The sequence below is a fragment of the Etheostoma cragini genome, chromosome 4 (assembly GCF_013103735.1).
Source record: "Etheostoma cragini isolate CJK2018 chromosome 4, CSU_Ecrag_1.0, whole genome shotgun sequence".
Classification (NCBI taxonomy): domain Eukaryota; kingdom Metazoa; phylum Chordata; class Actinopteri; order Perciformes; family Percidae; genus Etheostoma; species Etheostoma cragini.
In genome coordinates, this window is record NC_048410.1 from 3,822,972 (window position 1) to 3,840,102 (window position 17,131).

The following is a 17,131-nucleotide window of genomic DNA, read 5'->3' on the forward strand; positions in this document are numbered from 1 at the left end:
GCTCAGCTCTTCCACCTTATCAATATCTACTTGACATTCTGTGGTTATCAATACAAACTCGAATGCTCTTTTCCGATCCTCTTTAATCTCAATTTAGGATTAGCTGTCTTCCAGAGGTGCCTGTAGGCCCCCTTACAGCTATCTTCGTCGCTAGTGGGATATATTTACTTTTGTATATTTAATGTAAACGCGTCAAACTAGAAACTTTTGTTTCAATAAGCACATTTCGAGGATATAATGGTCCTAGTGCTTAACGGCATGTAATTAGGCAACCCTGTGACGTCAATGTAGGTGCGTGCGTTTTATAGCCCGGTATTGGCCGTGTGGGTGGAGTTCTTCCTGTTAACAACGATAAGCAACGGGATACGGGTAACTGACGCTGATGTTATGGTGCATAAGATCAAGTGCACCCATAGTAGCAAGAGAAGAAAAAGTAGAATACGTTTGGCGCGGCTGGTAGACGAGCAGCTGAGTGCGGAGGCAGAGAAACATAGGTCATATTTGCGGTCCAGCTGCTCTGTTAGTGTTTAAGGCCGAGAGACATTCCTACATTTACTAAGAGAGTTGGTGCGGTTTAATTTGGGGTTCGACCGCAGTCTCTTGACCGCCGTCTGTTGAAGCTTGCCCTGCGCAGGCAGACGGAAATACCTTGAACATGCCTCCCGTCGAAAATGACACCGGGAAGAAAGAACTCAAGTCTCGGATACAGCAGCTTATTGACTCTAATCAAGTGATGGTGTTCAGTAAAAGCTACTGTCCGTTTTGTATCAAGGTAAGGCATTTATTTTGTCAAAGGGGGAAAGATCTTGCTTTAGCTGGACGGAAACTTCCACCCGCCAAGTTACACGGGCTTGGTCTAATTCCTGGCTGGTCCTTGTCACGTCCATTCCCCCAGTGACTTCGCCTCGTTGGAGGCTGAATACAAAGTCTTACTATGAATTATCCGAATCACATTAAACAGCATCAAGCCGTTAACGTTCAATATAATTTACCATAGGTCAATATTTAGTGGCGATAGCCTGAGTTATCATCATTAAGTCTCAGACCTTTTATCTGAACTTGGTCGCACTTCTTAAAGTTAGTTAACGTATCCTTAGCTTCATAATAGTCCATAACGTTAGATATTTGTATTGTCAATACAACAATACATCCTGTTTACAAAGTAGCACTTGTTTCTGTAAAGTTAGCACTAATGTAATTTGTATTTAAACTCTGTCTGCCGTCAATGTAACACACAGGGGAGGCGATGAGCGTTAGCTAACAATTAACATGATGTGACTTTATGGAAACTAACCAATCTTTGACTAAGTTTAAAGATGATTTGGACTATTTCGACTTTGTTCAAATCAAGCCATTTAAAGGTAATCTTTGCTAATCGGAAGGGTTGTTTCGGTGTTTATTGGTGTGTTGTGTATCTGGGCTAGGGAAAATGTAAACTACCATGAGGACATTAATATAGGCTATAATAAAATAAAACTCATCTGTTTCTTTTTAGGTGAAAGACTTGTTCAAAGAAATGCAACTCGAATGCAATGTGGTGGAGTTGGACCTCATAGGTAAGTTAAGCTGATTAGTTCAGTTTGCATTATACGTTCAATGCTATATTGTGTTGTGTCTTTAACTCCTTGCAAGGTTCAGTGGCAAGTTAAAGACAGCGATCATTTTTTTATTATCGGTTAATCTGATCGATTAATCGTTTGGTCTATAACATGTCAGAAAATTAAAGTAACTGGGGTGGACATTTTTCACTAAGTCCAAGATGATGTCTTTAAATGTCATATGTCAGTCCAAAACCCAAACATATTCAGTTTAATATGATATAAACAGAAAAGATATGGAAATCTCTGTATTTGAGACGCTGAACATTGCATTTTCTGCCATTTTTGCACAAAAAGTAACTTTAACATTAAACGATTATCAAAATAGTTGCCAATCATAGTGTTATAAACTATGTTATAAACTATGTATTCAGTTTTATTGCTAAGTGCGTGTTACTGGTGTTGCCTTGCTTAATTTATTATGACTTAAATATAAAATGCATTTTCACGGTTGCGTTTGTATCCACACAGTGGAAAACTGCCCTCCGTGATATAGGAAAGGTGTTGTGTAAGCTCACACTGTTCTGTTGTCTCCTGTAGCAGTAGCACTAAATACGCTGAGTCACTGACTGAAGATACCGAGGCCTTAGGCCGTATCTTAGTAGACCCTTACCTCAGCTGCTCGATCCTGCAGAGGCAGATTTGTCACAGTCTCCTGTGTTTTTGATAAAGGAAGTATATAGGGACGCTGATGATTAACCGATGAATGATTGACGTACTAGATCACCATTAAGATTATGTTCAGAATATTAAAAAAAAAATAGGCTTGGGCATCGTTGGGATCTTAACGATTCTGATTACACTTATCATCCTTTTGATTCTGATTCTTTGAGGGGTGAAGTTGAAACGTGTACCATGCTTTTTTTCTTTTTCCTTTTTTTTTTTTACAAATAAGAGGAGAGTTTTATTTTGATTCAATGGTGGTTTGCAGTTTTACTGTTTTTTTTTAATGTAAAATGCAGCCACACTAGAGCGCCACTAACTGCGCTCCATGGATGCAACACAACAAGCACCTGGCTGCTTGCGTAAACCAAAAGTTGTGCATCTTAAATTGGGATATGACTTTGAAACCAAAATCCTCCGGACGATTCAACTGGAATCGTAACTTTTGAAACGATTCCAAGTAAGAATTGGTTCTCCATTCCCAACCTTATTAAGAAACCAACAAAACTTTACGTAAGGGAATGCTTATAACATCAGTAGATGGAGTTGAATCTGAACTAATCAGCTGAGAAACTGTGTTTCCCAGCATGCTCTGGGTCTCGGGGTCAGTGAAAAGCATCTGCACTGCCTGCGTCTCAGAACTGATGATTGACACGTTCACCGTTTTCTAACATTTTAAAGACCAAACAACTATTCAATTCATTGAGAAAATAATTGACAATAAAAATAATCGTTAGTTGCAGCCCTAATGTGATGTCATGCTACCTCTTTTTTATTTTTATTTTTTTTGCCTATTCATTGTGTGTTACTCATGCATTTCCATATGAAAAGTAGATGTACTGAATGGATAGTTATTATTCAACAACCCTGTTAACTTTCACTTAAACCACATTAACCCTTCTGTCTAGAGGATGGAACCAACTACCAGGAGATGCTGCTCGAGATGACCGGACAGAAAAGCGTTCCTAATGTCTTCATCAACAAGACGCACGTTGGCGGCTGTGACAGTACAATGCAGGTGCGGAGCAAATATGTGCACCTAATTCATCGTCTTACAGGAATCCTCTTTTCTTGTGCTCAAAATCCTTGTTGTACACAATGCTGGTGTATATGTCCTCAGCATGACCTGTTACTCAATCAAGTGTCTTATTCAGATGCCTGAAGCTATAAAAACAAGCCCGTTTGGCTCAATCTGAATTTCTCTTCGCATTAAAATGACTTGTGAATGCGGACTGTTTTTAAATGCCAACCACAGATGAAGACTAATCAGTAAGTCTTTGTCAAAGCAGACATGGCAACAGTGGAAGTGCTATTTTTTAATTTATTTATTTACATTGAACCAACTTCCCTTAGGCTTACAGCAACATGATGCCACAACAGCAATGGCAACACAATAAACCTGAACAAGCTTCTTTTGTACTTTACAACACTCTGGGATTGGAAATGTTTGGATGCCACGAATTGGACACACAGCAATCACAGGAATCCAATTTTACAAATGGCACAATGCTTATGATAGTGTAGCTTAATATTTATTTGCATAAATACCAGGTTTAAACAGAACTAATAGACAGTATTGTTAAATTAACAGAAGAGCTGTGGTCAGAATACGAGGTCGGCGGAACATGTCTAATAAGCCCTGTCGGAGTAAGTAATGGATTAACCTTGAGGTGGTTACACTTATAATGGGACAGCTGTTACTAATACCAGCGATTTTGGGGGAAAAAAAAGCTTTATTCATTCTGACTATATTTGAAATGGGTAATGCACATTGTCAATCGTGATCACCATTGAGGACACATTGTTTATATTTCTGTCAGGCTCATAAAGACGGCAGCCTGCAGAAGCTACTGAGCAATGACGAAGCTTATGACTATGACCTGATCGTCATCGGAGGAGGGTCCGGGGGCCTGGCCTGCTCAAAGGTGACACAATTAAATGCAACACCTTTTCAGTCTTAGCTTAGTTTAGCCAGCAGCTTTCATACAGTCTGCAGAAACGTATGAATAAATCAAGGATTTATACATTGATGCGGTAACATTGGCTGTGTTGACAATAGGAAGCTGCTGCAATGGGGAAGAAGGTCATGGTACTGGACTATGTTGTGCCAACACCAAAAGGAACAACCTGGGGTAAGGTGCTTTCACTTAAGGATACATAGTTAAGTGATTAGAGCTGTGAAAGATTAAGCACTTGGTTGTCAACTATTAAATGTATTGCCAATTATTTTGATAATTAATTAATTCATTGGTTGGAGTATTTTTTTATTTTTATTTTTTTTAATCGCTCATTCCAGCTTCTTTATTTGGAATATTTTTTAGGTTTTTTTCCCCCCCTCCTATGATAGTAAAATATATATCTTCGACTTCAAGACATTTGAGGCACCATCTTGGGCTTCGGGGAACAGACATGTCTCAGTGTTTTTTTGGAATGTTTTTATAGACCCACATCTAATCGTTGAAGCAAGAAAACAATCAACAGATCTATCAGCAATGAAAATCCTCATTTAGTTGCAGCCCTACATGCGATGCAGTGTATATTTTAATGTAATTTGGTTGGTAACTCACCATTTCCACGTGTTTTTGTTGTGGGGATCAGGTCTCGGTGGGACTTGTGTGAACGTAGGCTGCATTCCCAAGAAGCTGATGCACCAGACGGCCGTGCTGGGCACCGCCATGCAGGACGCACGCAAGTTCGGCTGGGAGTTTGATGAGACAGGTGAGGGCTCAGAGCACCGGCCCCGGAGGTCACGAAGGGGGGACATCACACCGGTTTGCCGCGGTAAATCAAAGGCAAACCTTGTCTGTAGTCTCTACTTGTTCCACTTGCACTGATTCCACTGATTGCCGTCATTCTGTCTCTTCTCAGTGAAGCACAACTGGGAGACCATGAAGACGGCGGTGAACAACTACATTGGCTCACTGAACTGGGGCTACAGGGTGGCACTGAGAGACAAGAATGTCAACTATGTCAATGCCTATGCAGAGTTCATTGAACCACACAAAATCAAGGTAAATGAGTACTTAGTAGGCCTGCACGATATTGGGGGGAAAAACTAGCATTGTGATATTTCTTTCCCGGTATGCGATTTTATATGAAAACTGAGTCATTTTTAAAAGAGGACATAAATAGCTCCATTTGGAAATGGTAAATCATTCTCGACTACTGCAGTGATTTTGTAGGGGAGTGCATCTACAGAGAAAGGATCTTTTGTAATGTGAACCATTCTTTGTTGAACTTTAATTTACTAACACCAAAGAAAGTAAGCACTGTGGCTAACGTTTACTCTTCTGAAGGGATTTTGGAGAGGAATAATGGGTAGAAATACGCTGGTTGACTAGCATGACACCACTTTATTCCTATAATAATCAATCCAGGCTAACGTGAATGACAGTGACTGCATGTTGCTTCCTCTAAATTTCAGTTTGTGGTCGACTAGCGGGGCCAACTCGTTGGTTTGGTAATTTGATCAGACCTGCATGTCACGCGCACTAGCAACACACTCTGTGTACCCAAGAACAATTAAATCAGTGTTAATTATGTTAGATCAGACACTGACTTCTGTAGTAGATTAGTGTGCCTGGCTGGTAGCCGCTTTCTGCAGGGAAAATGGCCAGGAGACGTTGTGATTATGCTGCATTAATCAGGTGATTTAGTTTGTATTTGCAGCGAACATAAAACACTGACTACTGCTTCACTGACTACCCATCAAACTATGCGCATCACTGCGTCAGCGGCAGCTGCTGCCGACGGTACTTTTCTACACACGGAGATTCTCGCTTCCCGTAACAAACCCTGTCGGACCATAGTCGCATACACACGTTGAGCACATGGTTTCCTGTCTTAAACGGGAAGGGTGAAAGTTTAGTTTTCTATCAAGCACCAAAAAGTCCTGCGATGTGTCTATTGCGCTTGCGCACTTTGCGATGTCAATGCTAAAACACAAAATCGTTCAGCCCTAATACTTAAGGGTGCATGATCCAGAAAATGTCACAATATCAATTTTCTATTCAAAAATGATTCCCAATTAAAACGATTCAGAGTAAATGTGAGAGTAAATAGTTACTTTCCTCATGTGAAAGTATACGCGGCGTTACAAAACAAATATGAATCGACTTTGAATCTGTAGAGCGTTAATCGCGTTAAGAGTGAAACTCTTTTTTTCTTTTTTGCACACATACAGATGTTTAATTGCTGGTTTGGTTCCAGTCTGCTCTGAAATGTGAAATGTCTAGCCTGTTGTGTCAACCTACGTTTGCCTTCAACAGGCATTGCTAAACATTTAATCTCCATATTTGGATGCCTTAGAGCATTGTTGTTTTTGCCTTTCCTACTTGTTCCTACAGAACAGGCTTCACCTAAGGCTTTTTTTTTTTTTTTTTCACTGAATTTGTCTGACAGGCAACAAACAAACGGGGGAAGGAGACATTTTACACTGCGGATAAGTTTGTCTTGGCTACAGGCGAGAGGCCGCGCTATCTGGGCATCCCTGGAGACAAGGAGTACTGTATCACCAGGTGAGGGCACAATTACTCGGTTGCTGGAACACCACCAACCCTATCTAATGGCAGGCTGTGTTACTGGAAGCCCTTTTTCAGAGCTCATGTTTAGATCAGAAGGTGGGTTCAGCAGAAATGTCTCTTGCCAAAGGGTCTGATCTCTGAACACACAAACACACCTTTCACGGATACGCTTTCATCCTCCTGCGGGTGGTTTTGTCTCGGGGCATCCGTTAATCTCACAGCTGTCTAAATGTTTTGTAAGATTGTCCTCTGGTGTCTTTGGGGATTATGCTGATGTTTTGGCAGCCTACAAATAATCTTGTGCTGCTCCTACAAAACCTCAGAACCAAAGGTTGTGTGATGTAAGACTGTAGACACAACCCCATCATGGTCACTTCCTTTTGTGTGTAGAGAGGAGTGCCACTGTCAAAATGTTAGTTTTTAAACGGCAGCAGCATGTGTTGTACTTGCAAAGTCTTATGGTACTATTTTTAACCAAAAGATCCTCTATCACTGAGAAGCACATGGACATTTAAGAAGTTATTGTTGGGTGAATTGCACTGCAGCTTCATGTTTCACCACTCTCTTTGTTTGATATCCTCTCTGCCTGTCTGTCCACCAGTGACGACCTCTTCTCGTTGCCCCACTGCCCGGGAAAGACCCTGGTGATCGGGGCTTCGTATGTGGCTCTGGAGTGCGGTGGTTTCCTGGCCGGCCTGGGTCTTGATGTCACCATCATGGTCCGGTCCATCCTGCTGAGGGGCTTCGACCAGGACATGGCCAACCGTGCCGGAGAGCACATGGAGGAGCACGGTGTCAAGTTCCTCCGCAAATACGTCCCTGTAAAGGTGAGTGTTTAATAGACTGACTAGATGGTATTTTAGCTGAGTCCGCTCTTTCATTTACACACACAGCAATGTAAAGCCTGTTTGACTAGCGGCAGTGGAAATGTGCCCAACCCATCAAAATTACAGCACACGCTTCAGAAAGATTCCTTTCATTTGACATTTTTTAATCTCACATAAAGATATTGTTAGTAGTACAACTGGCCATTATCAGACTGTGAGCAGTGTAATTATACAGCATCTGATTAACTGCTAGACCATTTTGCATCATAGACACAAGCACAAAATGTTGTCCTTTTGACTTTCTTGCATCTGTGTGTCAGATAGAGGAGCTGGAAGCAGGCGCTCCTGGCAAGCTGAAGGTCACCGCCAAGTCCACAGAAACCGATGAGATCATCGAAGGAGAGTACAACACTGTACGTACTGATCAGTTCACACTTCCATCTGTAAATGCTGTAGAATACTGTTTTGTACTAGTTTTATATATTTAGTTGCTCAGTCCGTAGGGAGTTGTGTAGGAAACTGGAGGGTAGCCGGTTCAAGTCCACATATGGACCAAAGAATGGTGGTGGACTGGTAGCTAGAGAGGAGCCAGTTCACCTCTTGGATGCTGCCAAGGTGCACTTGAGAAAGGCACTAAACCCCCAACTGCTCAGGGTGCCTTTCCATGGACCCCCCCCCCCCCCCATTCTGACATCACTCCATTTAGTGCATGTATAGGAACTGAGCGCCCGCGTGTGTGTGTGTAGTTCAGGCTTCAGTATAATGTGTGTAATAACGGAGTGTAAATTGTAATTTTCCCCGTGTGGGACTAATAAGTAATTTATTATAATCAACTTTTTTTGTTTCATAATGGCACTTCCTTTTAAACTACAATCCATTTCTTTGTTCTTCAGGTGTTGATAGCAGTGGGCCGAGACGCGTGCACAGACAAGGTTGGCCTGGACAAGGCAGGGGTCAAAGTCAACCCCAAGTAAGTTTATTATCTTATTGTATATCTTTTTTTTTTTTTTGCATAAGTCTAACCCCTTATATGGGCTGGCCTGTGCCTTTAAGACTCGTGGTACAGTCATGGTGATTCAGCAGATTTTTTTTTCATCCCATGGCTGACTGCAGGGCTGGTGTGTGTGAGTCTGTTGGGAGATTTGGAAGGGAGGGGGAGAGAGTGAGAGATAAGTGTCTTTGTACAACATAGAAGCTGCTCCTTCACCTTTTTTGTTTTCAAAGGTTTTTTTATGTAATAAAATTGCATGTGTTCAACCAAATTGCCCAAAGTGAGATTGATGTATTTGCAGGTAAATTAACGATAACTTTCATTCGTTGTCCTCTTTTTTTGTTCTGCGTAAAACTTTTAAAAAAAAGAATAAATCTCATAAAGTCATTTATTTAGGCAATTTATTATTTATTCCAATATTATAAGTATAGAAAATGTAGCCACTATTTTGTAAAGGAATGGACTGAATGGTTCAACAATGAGGCCAACAGAAATTAAGGCCGCATGAGTCCAGCTTAAAAGAGCGCTCGGCGGGTCACATGGACCCAGTCTTAAGACGTTGGTAGTACTCTCAAGTCGACACACAGCTGGAGGGCCACTGGATTCCAGGGCCATAAACAGGTTTATTGTTCGGCTGCTGTACAGTGTAGAATATATGGTTTATATAATACTTTTATAGTTTTTTTTTTTCAGTTCTTTCCAACGTGATCTTAGGCTCACTTCATTTTATTTCTGCCTTGTGATGGATGGTCCTCTGCTGCATGTGTAGGGACCTTACCTAAGACATGTTGATTCAAGTAGCAATACTGTAAATTCTAGCATTAAGTAAAGTCATTCACATTTAAATGAAGCATGGTAGGTTCTTCCTCGCTGATCTCTGTGTACCATCCTCTAGGAATGGAAAGATTTCAGTCAACGATGAAGAGCAGACCAATGTGCCCCACATCTACGCCATTGGAGACATTCTGGAAGGCAAGTGGGAGCTGACACCTGTAGCCATCCAGGCTGGCAGGCTGCTGGCACAACGCCTCTACGGGGGCAAAACACTTAAGGTACACCGGCTTTAAGAGACACTCACACATACCATAACAATGATAATTTGTGTGAATGGTAAAACAGTCTATAAAAAATAAATGAAAGTGTCAGTAAATTTGTCGGACTTCCCTTCATATTCATTCATATTAATGGTGAAGTTTTTGTTTATGTAGCCATATAGTGATAAAATGTATGGAAGAAAACAAATTGAGATGCAGCAAAAAGAATAGAAAATAAGGGAAGTGTTGCATTCTGAAGTGGAATTTAACAGTGAAGTGCGTAGAAATTTAATTCCAACTTGTATTTGTATTGTACAATTAGTTGTTAGTTTAACACCGTGACTATGATCACAGATATGAATCTGAACCTACTGGACCTGAAAGGTTTATTTACTTTAGCTCTTAAAAATACTCAGTCTTTTCTCAGTTGACATAAAATGTGACACTCTTGAATAATGTGGGACTTATGCCAGCAAGAGACTTTACTTCCCTTGACAAACCGTAAGTCCTTGTCTGTGTTTTTGCAGTGTGACTATATCAACGTTCCCACCACTGTCTTCACCCCACTGGAGTACGGCTCCTGTGGTCTATCAGAGGAGAGAGCCATTGAGCTCTATGGGCAGGAAAACCTAGAGGTAACACACACACACACACACACACACACACTCGCCTGAATAATTCATTACCTAGCTGTTTTACCTGTGAACCTTGTGACAGGCAGGAGTCCTGCTTTGTAAATTGGGTTCCTAAAATCCATGTTGTACTGTTAAATGAGCAGATTTGGGTGGGAACATATTTGCAGTAGGTCTCTAAAAATCCGACACCATGTTGGAATACCTTCCCTTTTCGGTCTGTCTCCGCCCCGGTTTGATCGCGGTGTAAGTTGGTGCATGTGTTGGGTCTAATTTGAAACTTCTAATTTGTTTTTTGAATTCTATACATAGCCGACTCAATGGTTCATGTTTGTTACTTTGTATGGTATTACCATAGACTGTATAATAGTAGTGGACAGTGCATGTGTGACAACACCCCATTTGTTTGTGGAGATCTGCTATCCGTCGGCGAGTTTGTCGTTACGGGCGCAGACTATCTGTTGCGGATTTGGTGATTTTTTTTTTTTTTTAGACTCGAGGGAGGAGCCCTTACACTCTACACACTTTCACTGCCAATCACTTCATATCCACCTCCTAAAACACCCCCTGCTTTATTACTGATTTTAAAATCAACTAGACATTATTCAAAAAATTAACATCATTCTTTATTGCAGAAGACTTAAAACTAGCGAATGAGACCATAAACTCTTTATGAAAATGGGGACTGAGGTAATAAATCAAGTAAGAAGTTGGTCACTTTCTCATAGACTTCTACAGAAACCTCCTATTGCAAACGCAGGTGTCGCCCCAAGCTGGAAATTTGTGTGTTTATGTCCGTGTGTGTGTCCTTGTGTGTGTGTGTCCGTGTCCCAGAACCTATCCAATCAGAGTTGTTTTGTCTGGGGTATCCTTCAAGTTGCTGTTTTCAACCTGAATGTGCCTATTACTATTTGCTGATCTTTATTTGTACTTGTTTGTGCATGTCGATGGGTTAGTATGCCAGCCAGAAAGTATGTGGTGTATTACTACAGAATTAAACAGTACTATGAGCTCCTCTTTACACCCAGAAGACGTTGACTGCAGAGTCAGTTGAGCAAAATTTCCCTCTGTTTTTAATTTATTTGAAGGTTTAAAAGGCACTGCTAGGTGTGTGATGCTGTTATCAGTGATTTATATAATGCAGCTTTGCTATTCACACTGTGTAATAGACCATCATTTTGTTTTTGGTTTCTATGTTCAGGTGTTCCACAGTCTGTTCTGGCCTCTGGAGTTCACTATACCCGGCAGAGACAACAACAAATGCTACGCTAAGATCATCTGCAATAAACTGGACAATGTACGGTTATTACTGCACTACATCAAATCTGAGCCTGGAGCAACCAGTAGCTTGTGTACCTTCCTGTGTCACACGAATGACCGTCTTGTTGTCACTGTAACACTGTCCCGCTGTAGGATCGAGTCATTGGGTTCCACTATCTGGGTCCAAATGCTGGAGAGGTGACGCAGGGCTTCGGTGTAGCCATGAAATGTGGTGCCACCAAGGAGCAGCTGGACGCTACCATCGGCATCCACCCGACCTGTGCTGAGGTAAGACGTGCAACAAACGACCTTAGGTCAAACTTAACCTGTGGCCGCTGCAGTAAGGATTGAGCCTTGGTACTTTGGGCACACGCTGTACCAGGTGGTCCACCAGGGCACCCTTAATATTTGACTTTCTAGAAAAAATATTCAAAACATTCAAGAACATTTCAGTGTAAAAGTTCAGCAAAAATGTTTTTAAGAATAGAAAGAAACTTGGAGTAGTGCTGACCGTCCAGAGCTGTAGCAAAGCTGAGACGCTGTGGCTTCTTCACGTGGCAGGACTCAGAGCTTCTGCACGCTCCTCATTCAGGTTCAGGACAAAGTGGCACACTCGCAGCTGTATGTCCCAACAGATTACCACACTCTCAAAAAATTCCTCCTATTTTCATTAATCCCACTTAAGTATCCTGGTTATGATCAGGTTTTTGGTGTATCTAAGTGTGCGTTGCACTCATATGGATATGCTATCTGGGGTACTCTAATAGAAACCAGGATCCTGTGGCATGTAATCTCTTGATCCTGGTTTCTTAATATTATTTGGTACAGACCATAATGGATGAGATGGTGAGAATCAGGACACAGATGCATATGATGGTAAAGGCTGGCTCACTTTCTAGACATAAAATAAGTCTTCTATTTCTATGAAACTGTTTAACTTGTAGTAAGGTCGTCTTTATTATCCCAGAGGGGCAGTTTCTGTTCTATTAAACTAATTTGTGTTTTAAATTAATCTTAGCATTACACATCAGTCTAAAATGTGTTTGTTAAACTGTTCCCAGTGCTCATTAAACATTTCACGTTCAGCATGTTGCAATAGTATTCTGGTGACTAACCAGGAAATGACAACATACTCCAGAGCAAAACGTTTTGTTTCACAACCAACAAATGATTTGAATGATTTGCACTTAAGGGTCCCATACATGTGGTGTAAACAAAAAATTACTTGCCTTTGCTAACTACATGAACCTACAACCTACAACCTAAAAACAATGTGTGTAAATGATCCCATTGTACCAGACACGGATTTGATCAGAAAACAATAAAACTGGGCGGCCACAGGCAAAGGCTTAAAGTATTAAGATGACACGAAATAATCAGACCAGCTGAGTCTGTTTAATTTCTAATCTATTTAGTGGAAGAGAATTTTTAATCATGTTTAGTTTTTGCAGATTGCAAGCTAGTCAAAATGTAAATTTTTATTTAATTTCGCCCACTGTGATACACACTGTGCCTTTATTAGCTTAATTTAAGAGCTTACCATTATACATTCATTGTTAATGTGGTACGGTGATAATTGCAGCACATTAAGCTGCTCAATCGCCTCTTGTTTGATGTTTTTGCAACAAAGTGTGGTCTGCAGGGCTACATTTTGAATGAATGCAGGACACTGTTAATTTAACCATCTTACAGACTACTTCATTCAAATAATTTAACCAATTTAACTCTACATAGAAAAGGTCCAATGTGCATTCCTGAAAAGTGCAAATATGCAAAGTGTGCTTTATAAAGCTACACCGCCTGACGTTCGTTTCTCCTTATCCTTTTAGATCTTTACCACCTTGGACGTAACCAAGAGCTCTGGGGGAGACATCACCCAGGCCGGCTGCTGAGGTTAAACCCTGCGTGTTTAGCGGGCTGTTCTCATATTAGGATCTCCTACCAACTCCTCATTTTAGTTCAACCTTTTCTTTTTAAAGCTCAGCCTCTCCTCCAGCTGCTCCGTTTACAGGGCAGTTGTTTCTCAGGACAAACTTAACACCGTGGCCAGCGTCTGAATGAGTGAAAGCACTCATTAGGACTCGCTGGGAGCCTAGAGGCTACTAAAAGAATCCAGAGCTGAGGATGTGCAAGTGTCTAGCTCTGGCTGAGGGAGACTGATATGAGGGCAGCCTGCTGAACAGCGGGGTTACTCTGCTGATATTTCTACTGGGCTTCACCAGCGTGTCCTTCTCAGAGGAGCACCAACACACACTACTACTGAGAGTGTGTGTGTTTGGGCTGTTTGTGACGTCCTGGCCCGTAACCTGAAATACTCGGGTGGGCGAGGATCGATGTCCCTCTGCAGAAGCACCTGACGGGGGCCCAAACCCATCGTCCAACTCCTAACTTTAAACACTTCTCATTCCCCCCCAGTATACAGATTGCATACAGACTGGAAGTGACTTCGATAAGACGTTAAAATTTGCACACAACCAGGGTTTGAAAGGATGCACGGCTCTGAACTCGGGTCCAGCTGTGGACCAGATGGTCCAAGTGGTGGAAACATTATTTAATCTGGTCTGTGTGTGCATGTATAGATTTACTGTCAGCACGTCTTTTTTTGTTGAGCCCACACGTATTCCTCTTACCAAGTCGTTAGGATAAAACTGAGGTGCAAACACGCTGTCAATATGTGTCTTTTGCTATGTGGATGCACCGGGGGGGTTTCTGCCTTAGAGAGAACTCTTTATCTCCCAAAGTATTTATCTAAACAAGTCTGCAGAGAGATCATGAGTCGGCACCTTTCCAACCTTGATGTGCTGCATCACAACCCTTTCATATAAAATTTATACAACCGGAATTGTACCGAATGTTTAACTTAAAAAAAACATGTTTTTACTAAATTAAGTTAATGCTTGTTTGTTGCATCTTGCTGTTTGCCTCTGCTTTATGTGTATGTAAAAGATATATATTCAATATTCTGGAGGACAGCATTCCACCTGCTGTCGGTGAGTGACATCGGTCATCTGTATAAGACTTGTTTGTATACACCACTGTAGACGACTTATCTCTCAAGATTTAATAAAGAATGAATTCTCCTTCAGTGTTGTCCCACTTTTTCACTTCGAGAAAACAAGCCGTTCTGCAGAGGAGTTGTTTCTTAGCAACCTGCTCCTCACTTTTCTGAATAAAATATGGTTACTTTCCAATATTTTCATATTGATGTAAGTGGAAAACCAGTATAACGTGACCTGGTGTTCTGGTGCGACAGTACATCAGGAGGGTACCTATTATTTAAGAACTGATTGAAAGAAGTAGCAGGTTACAGTCTAGACCTATTCATACATATTCCGTTAATCTACTGTGTGTGTGTGTGTGTGTGTGTTTGTGTATAATAGGACCGGTGCTGTTACAGTTTTGCAGAAACCAACAAAGACTTTCCTTTTTTATTTTATCTTTATTGAGGCCAACAGGTTACAAAACAATGTAGGATTTTCTTTTTACATATTTTCTCTCTTATATGATTTACGGGATCCTGGTACACAGGTTAAGGAAAAAGAACACTATGAAGATTTTCAATTTATGTCTATAGTTATCATCGTATCAAAATCTGTCTGTTTCCCAGGCCCTTTTTTTTTTTTTTTTTTTGTTAAAACATTTTTGTATATTAACTGTAGGATCAACATAGGGGGGGCTTCACTACACTTCTTTGAAAGAAAAGAGAAAAAAGTATATTCATATAATTACAACAAAACAAAATCTGATTTTAGGTCGATATGTCCAACATACCCAGTCCGTTTAGACCACATGTCCCGGAGTATGTGTCCGCAACAAAGACGTTCCTTTCATCCCTTGACAGAGACAGCAGAAAATTAACTTTGTGGATAAAAGTTTGAAATTTGTATATACATATATTTTTAATCGTTTGTTCTTTTCTTTCTGTTAATCAGTTGTATTACCAGTTTTTTTAGTTTTAAATATGTTTCGACATTACGAAGACGTAGACTACATTCAGACCTGGTATCTATTGTCCTGCGTGGACCCGAGTACTGGTCATTGCTAAAGAAGGCATTATGAAATAGAGCTTTCTAAGGAGAAAAAATCTCTTAGAGTTTTGTTTGTGATATGTCGTACCTTTCTGAGATATGTGTATTACGCTAGTTAATGTTGCAATAATGATTTTTTTATTTTTAAATACAATATATTGTGCAGGCCTTTTATTAAATACATAATCTCAACTGGCTACTTAAAATACAAAATATATAAATAAGCTAATAAGTGAATTTATTTTTTGGAATAATTAAAATCAATTAATTCATACCATTTCAAAAACAATCTTGTAATTTATTTCATGATTGCATTTTCCCAAAGATATTTTTTGACACATATCGCAAAATGTCTTCTTTTTTTTGTCAGTGCCCTGTGCTGCAGGGTGTCTTTAGGAAAAGCTCCATCATGAAATAATATCAGACGGCTGAAATGGGCCTTTTCAACATGCCTAATAGTGAATAATGAGCTTCTCTGATACTGATCAGAATGATGAAATAACGCGTCACAATAATCTGGTGTTTTAATCATTTCTCCAAACCATGTTAGTGTATTGGATTAATAAATATTTGGCATTGTTTATTTCATAATGTCTTATTTCATGTTTAACACTGTGGGGTTCATAGTCATGTTGCAGCACAGCCTGATGAGGTGGTTGGATGTTTTGAGGTACAGTGGAACAAAATCAGCATCCTATTCATGTCATCTACATCAGAGAGCTGTGATAATAATAGCATCATTTCCTCTGGGTGTCTGTCTTTCTGTGGGACTATTCAGCCTCCATAAGTGGCGGTGTTGATTAATAGCCTCTGGGCTGGTGTGAAGCCTTTGTGGGTTCACACAGGCTCACATCTGAAAACACTGTCAACACCAGGGGCTGCCATGACGACTCAGGCTTTGATGAGTTTTATTTGAATGATTGGCCCATTTGATTGAGGACCATCTATCCGTGATACGAGCTAATTGATTCATTGGTGCTTGTTATTCCAGCAGCAAAGTCCTGTTGAAATGTTTGTGAGGCTGTTGCTTCAACGCTGCATGGCACCTGAGCTCTTACCTAACTGCTTATTCGCTTTATGTACAGTTTATTTTTTATATCCTCAGAAAACCAGAGGAATGAGGAAGGAGTGGAGTATGAGAGCACCAGTATCTCAGCTGATCTGATCACCTGCCTTACCCTGCAGAGGAGTTGATCATTCACTGAATTTATTTAACCACCCAATTAAACTAACTGTGAGTCCGTGTGATTTAAATGTATACACAACAGTTTCCTTATAATCGGCTCCGCTTGAAAAAGAATTTTATTTTTTGCAGAACAGTACTGTTGTCAACTTTGGTGTAATCAAAAAAAGAAACGTCCCCTTCTTTACATGTTTATCCAAAGCATTCATCTGGAACAACTAGGGGTTAAGGACACATTGGTTGATGTGGGAACCAAACCCAGATTTCCCACCCAAACGCTACACACAAACTTGAAATACACACACGTGCTCAGGACCTATGTAAGCCCAGGGGGTGAAGTAGTAACCTCAATCTCTTTTGGTCCCCATCTAGAGTTGAACCAGCGGTCTTGT

General features: G+C 40.6%; 1 protein-coding gene across 2 annotated transcripts; it reads left to right on the forward strand.

Annotated features, from left to right (window-relative positions):
- Nucleotides 1-387: 387 nt before the first annotated feature.
- Nucleotides 388-14,387, forward strand: txnrd3 (thioredoxin reductase 3). 2 transcript variants are annotated; one of them, XM_034868488.1, is made up of 16 exons: nucleotides 388-772; nucleotides 1,496-1,556; nucleotides 3,170-3,279; nucleotides 4,082-4,186; nucleotides 4,321-4,393; nucleotides 4,860-5,042; nucleotides 5,130-5,272; nucleotides 6,663-6,778; nucleotides 7,386-7,611; nucleotides 7,932-8,024; nucleotides 8,505-8,581; nucleotides 9,498-9,654; nucleotides 10,164-10,271; nucleotides 11,470-11,565; nucleotides 11,682-11,816; nucleotides 13,358-14,387. In XM_034868488.1, exons 1-16 carry the CDS (start codon nucleotides 656-658, stop codon nucleotides 13,418-13,420), a joined length of 1,863 nt encoding a protein of 620 aa, XP_034724379.1. In that variant the 5' UTR covers nucleotides 388-655; the 3' UTR covers nucleotides 13,421-14,387. The 2 variants fall into 2 exon arrangements, with proteins under 2 accessions (XP_034724379.1, XP_034724380.1); XM_034868489.1 differs by having other exon boundaries at nucleotides 393-772; nucleotides 4,860-4,979.
- Nucleotides 14,388-17,131: the final 2,744 nt, after the last annotated feature.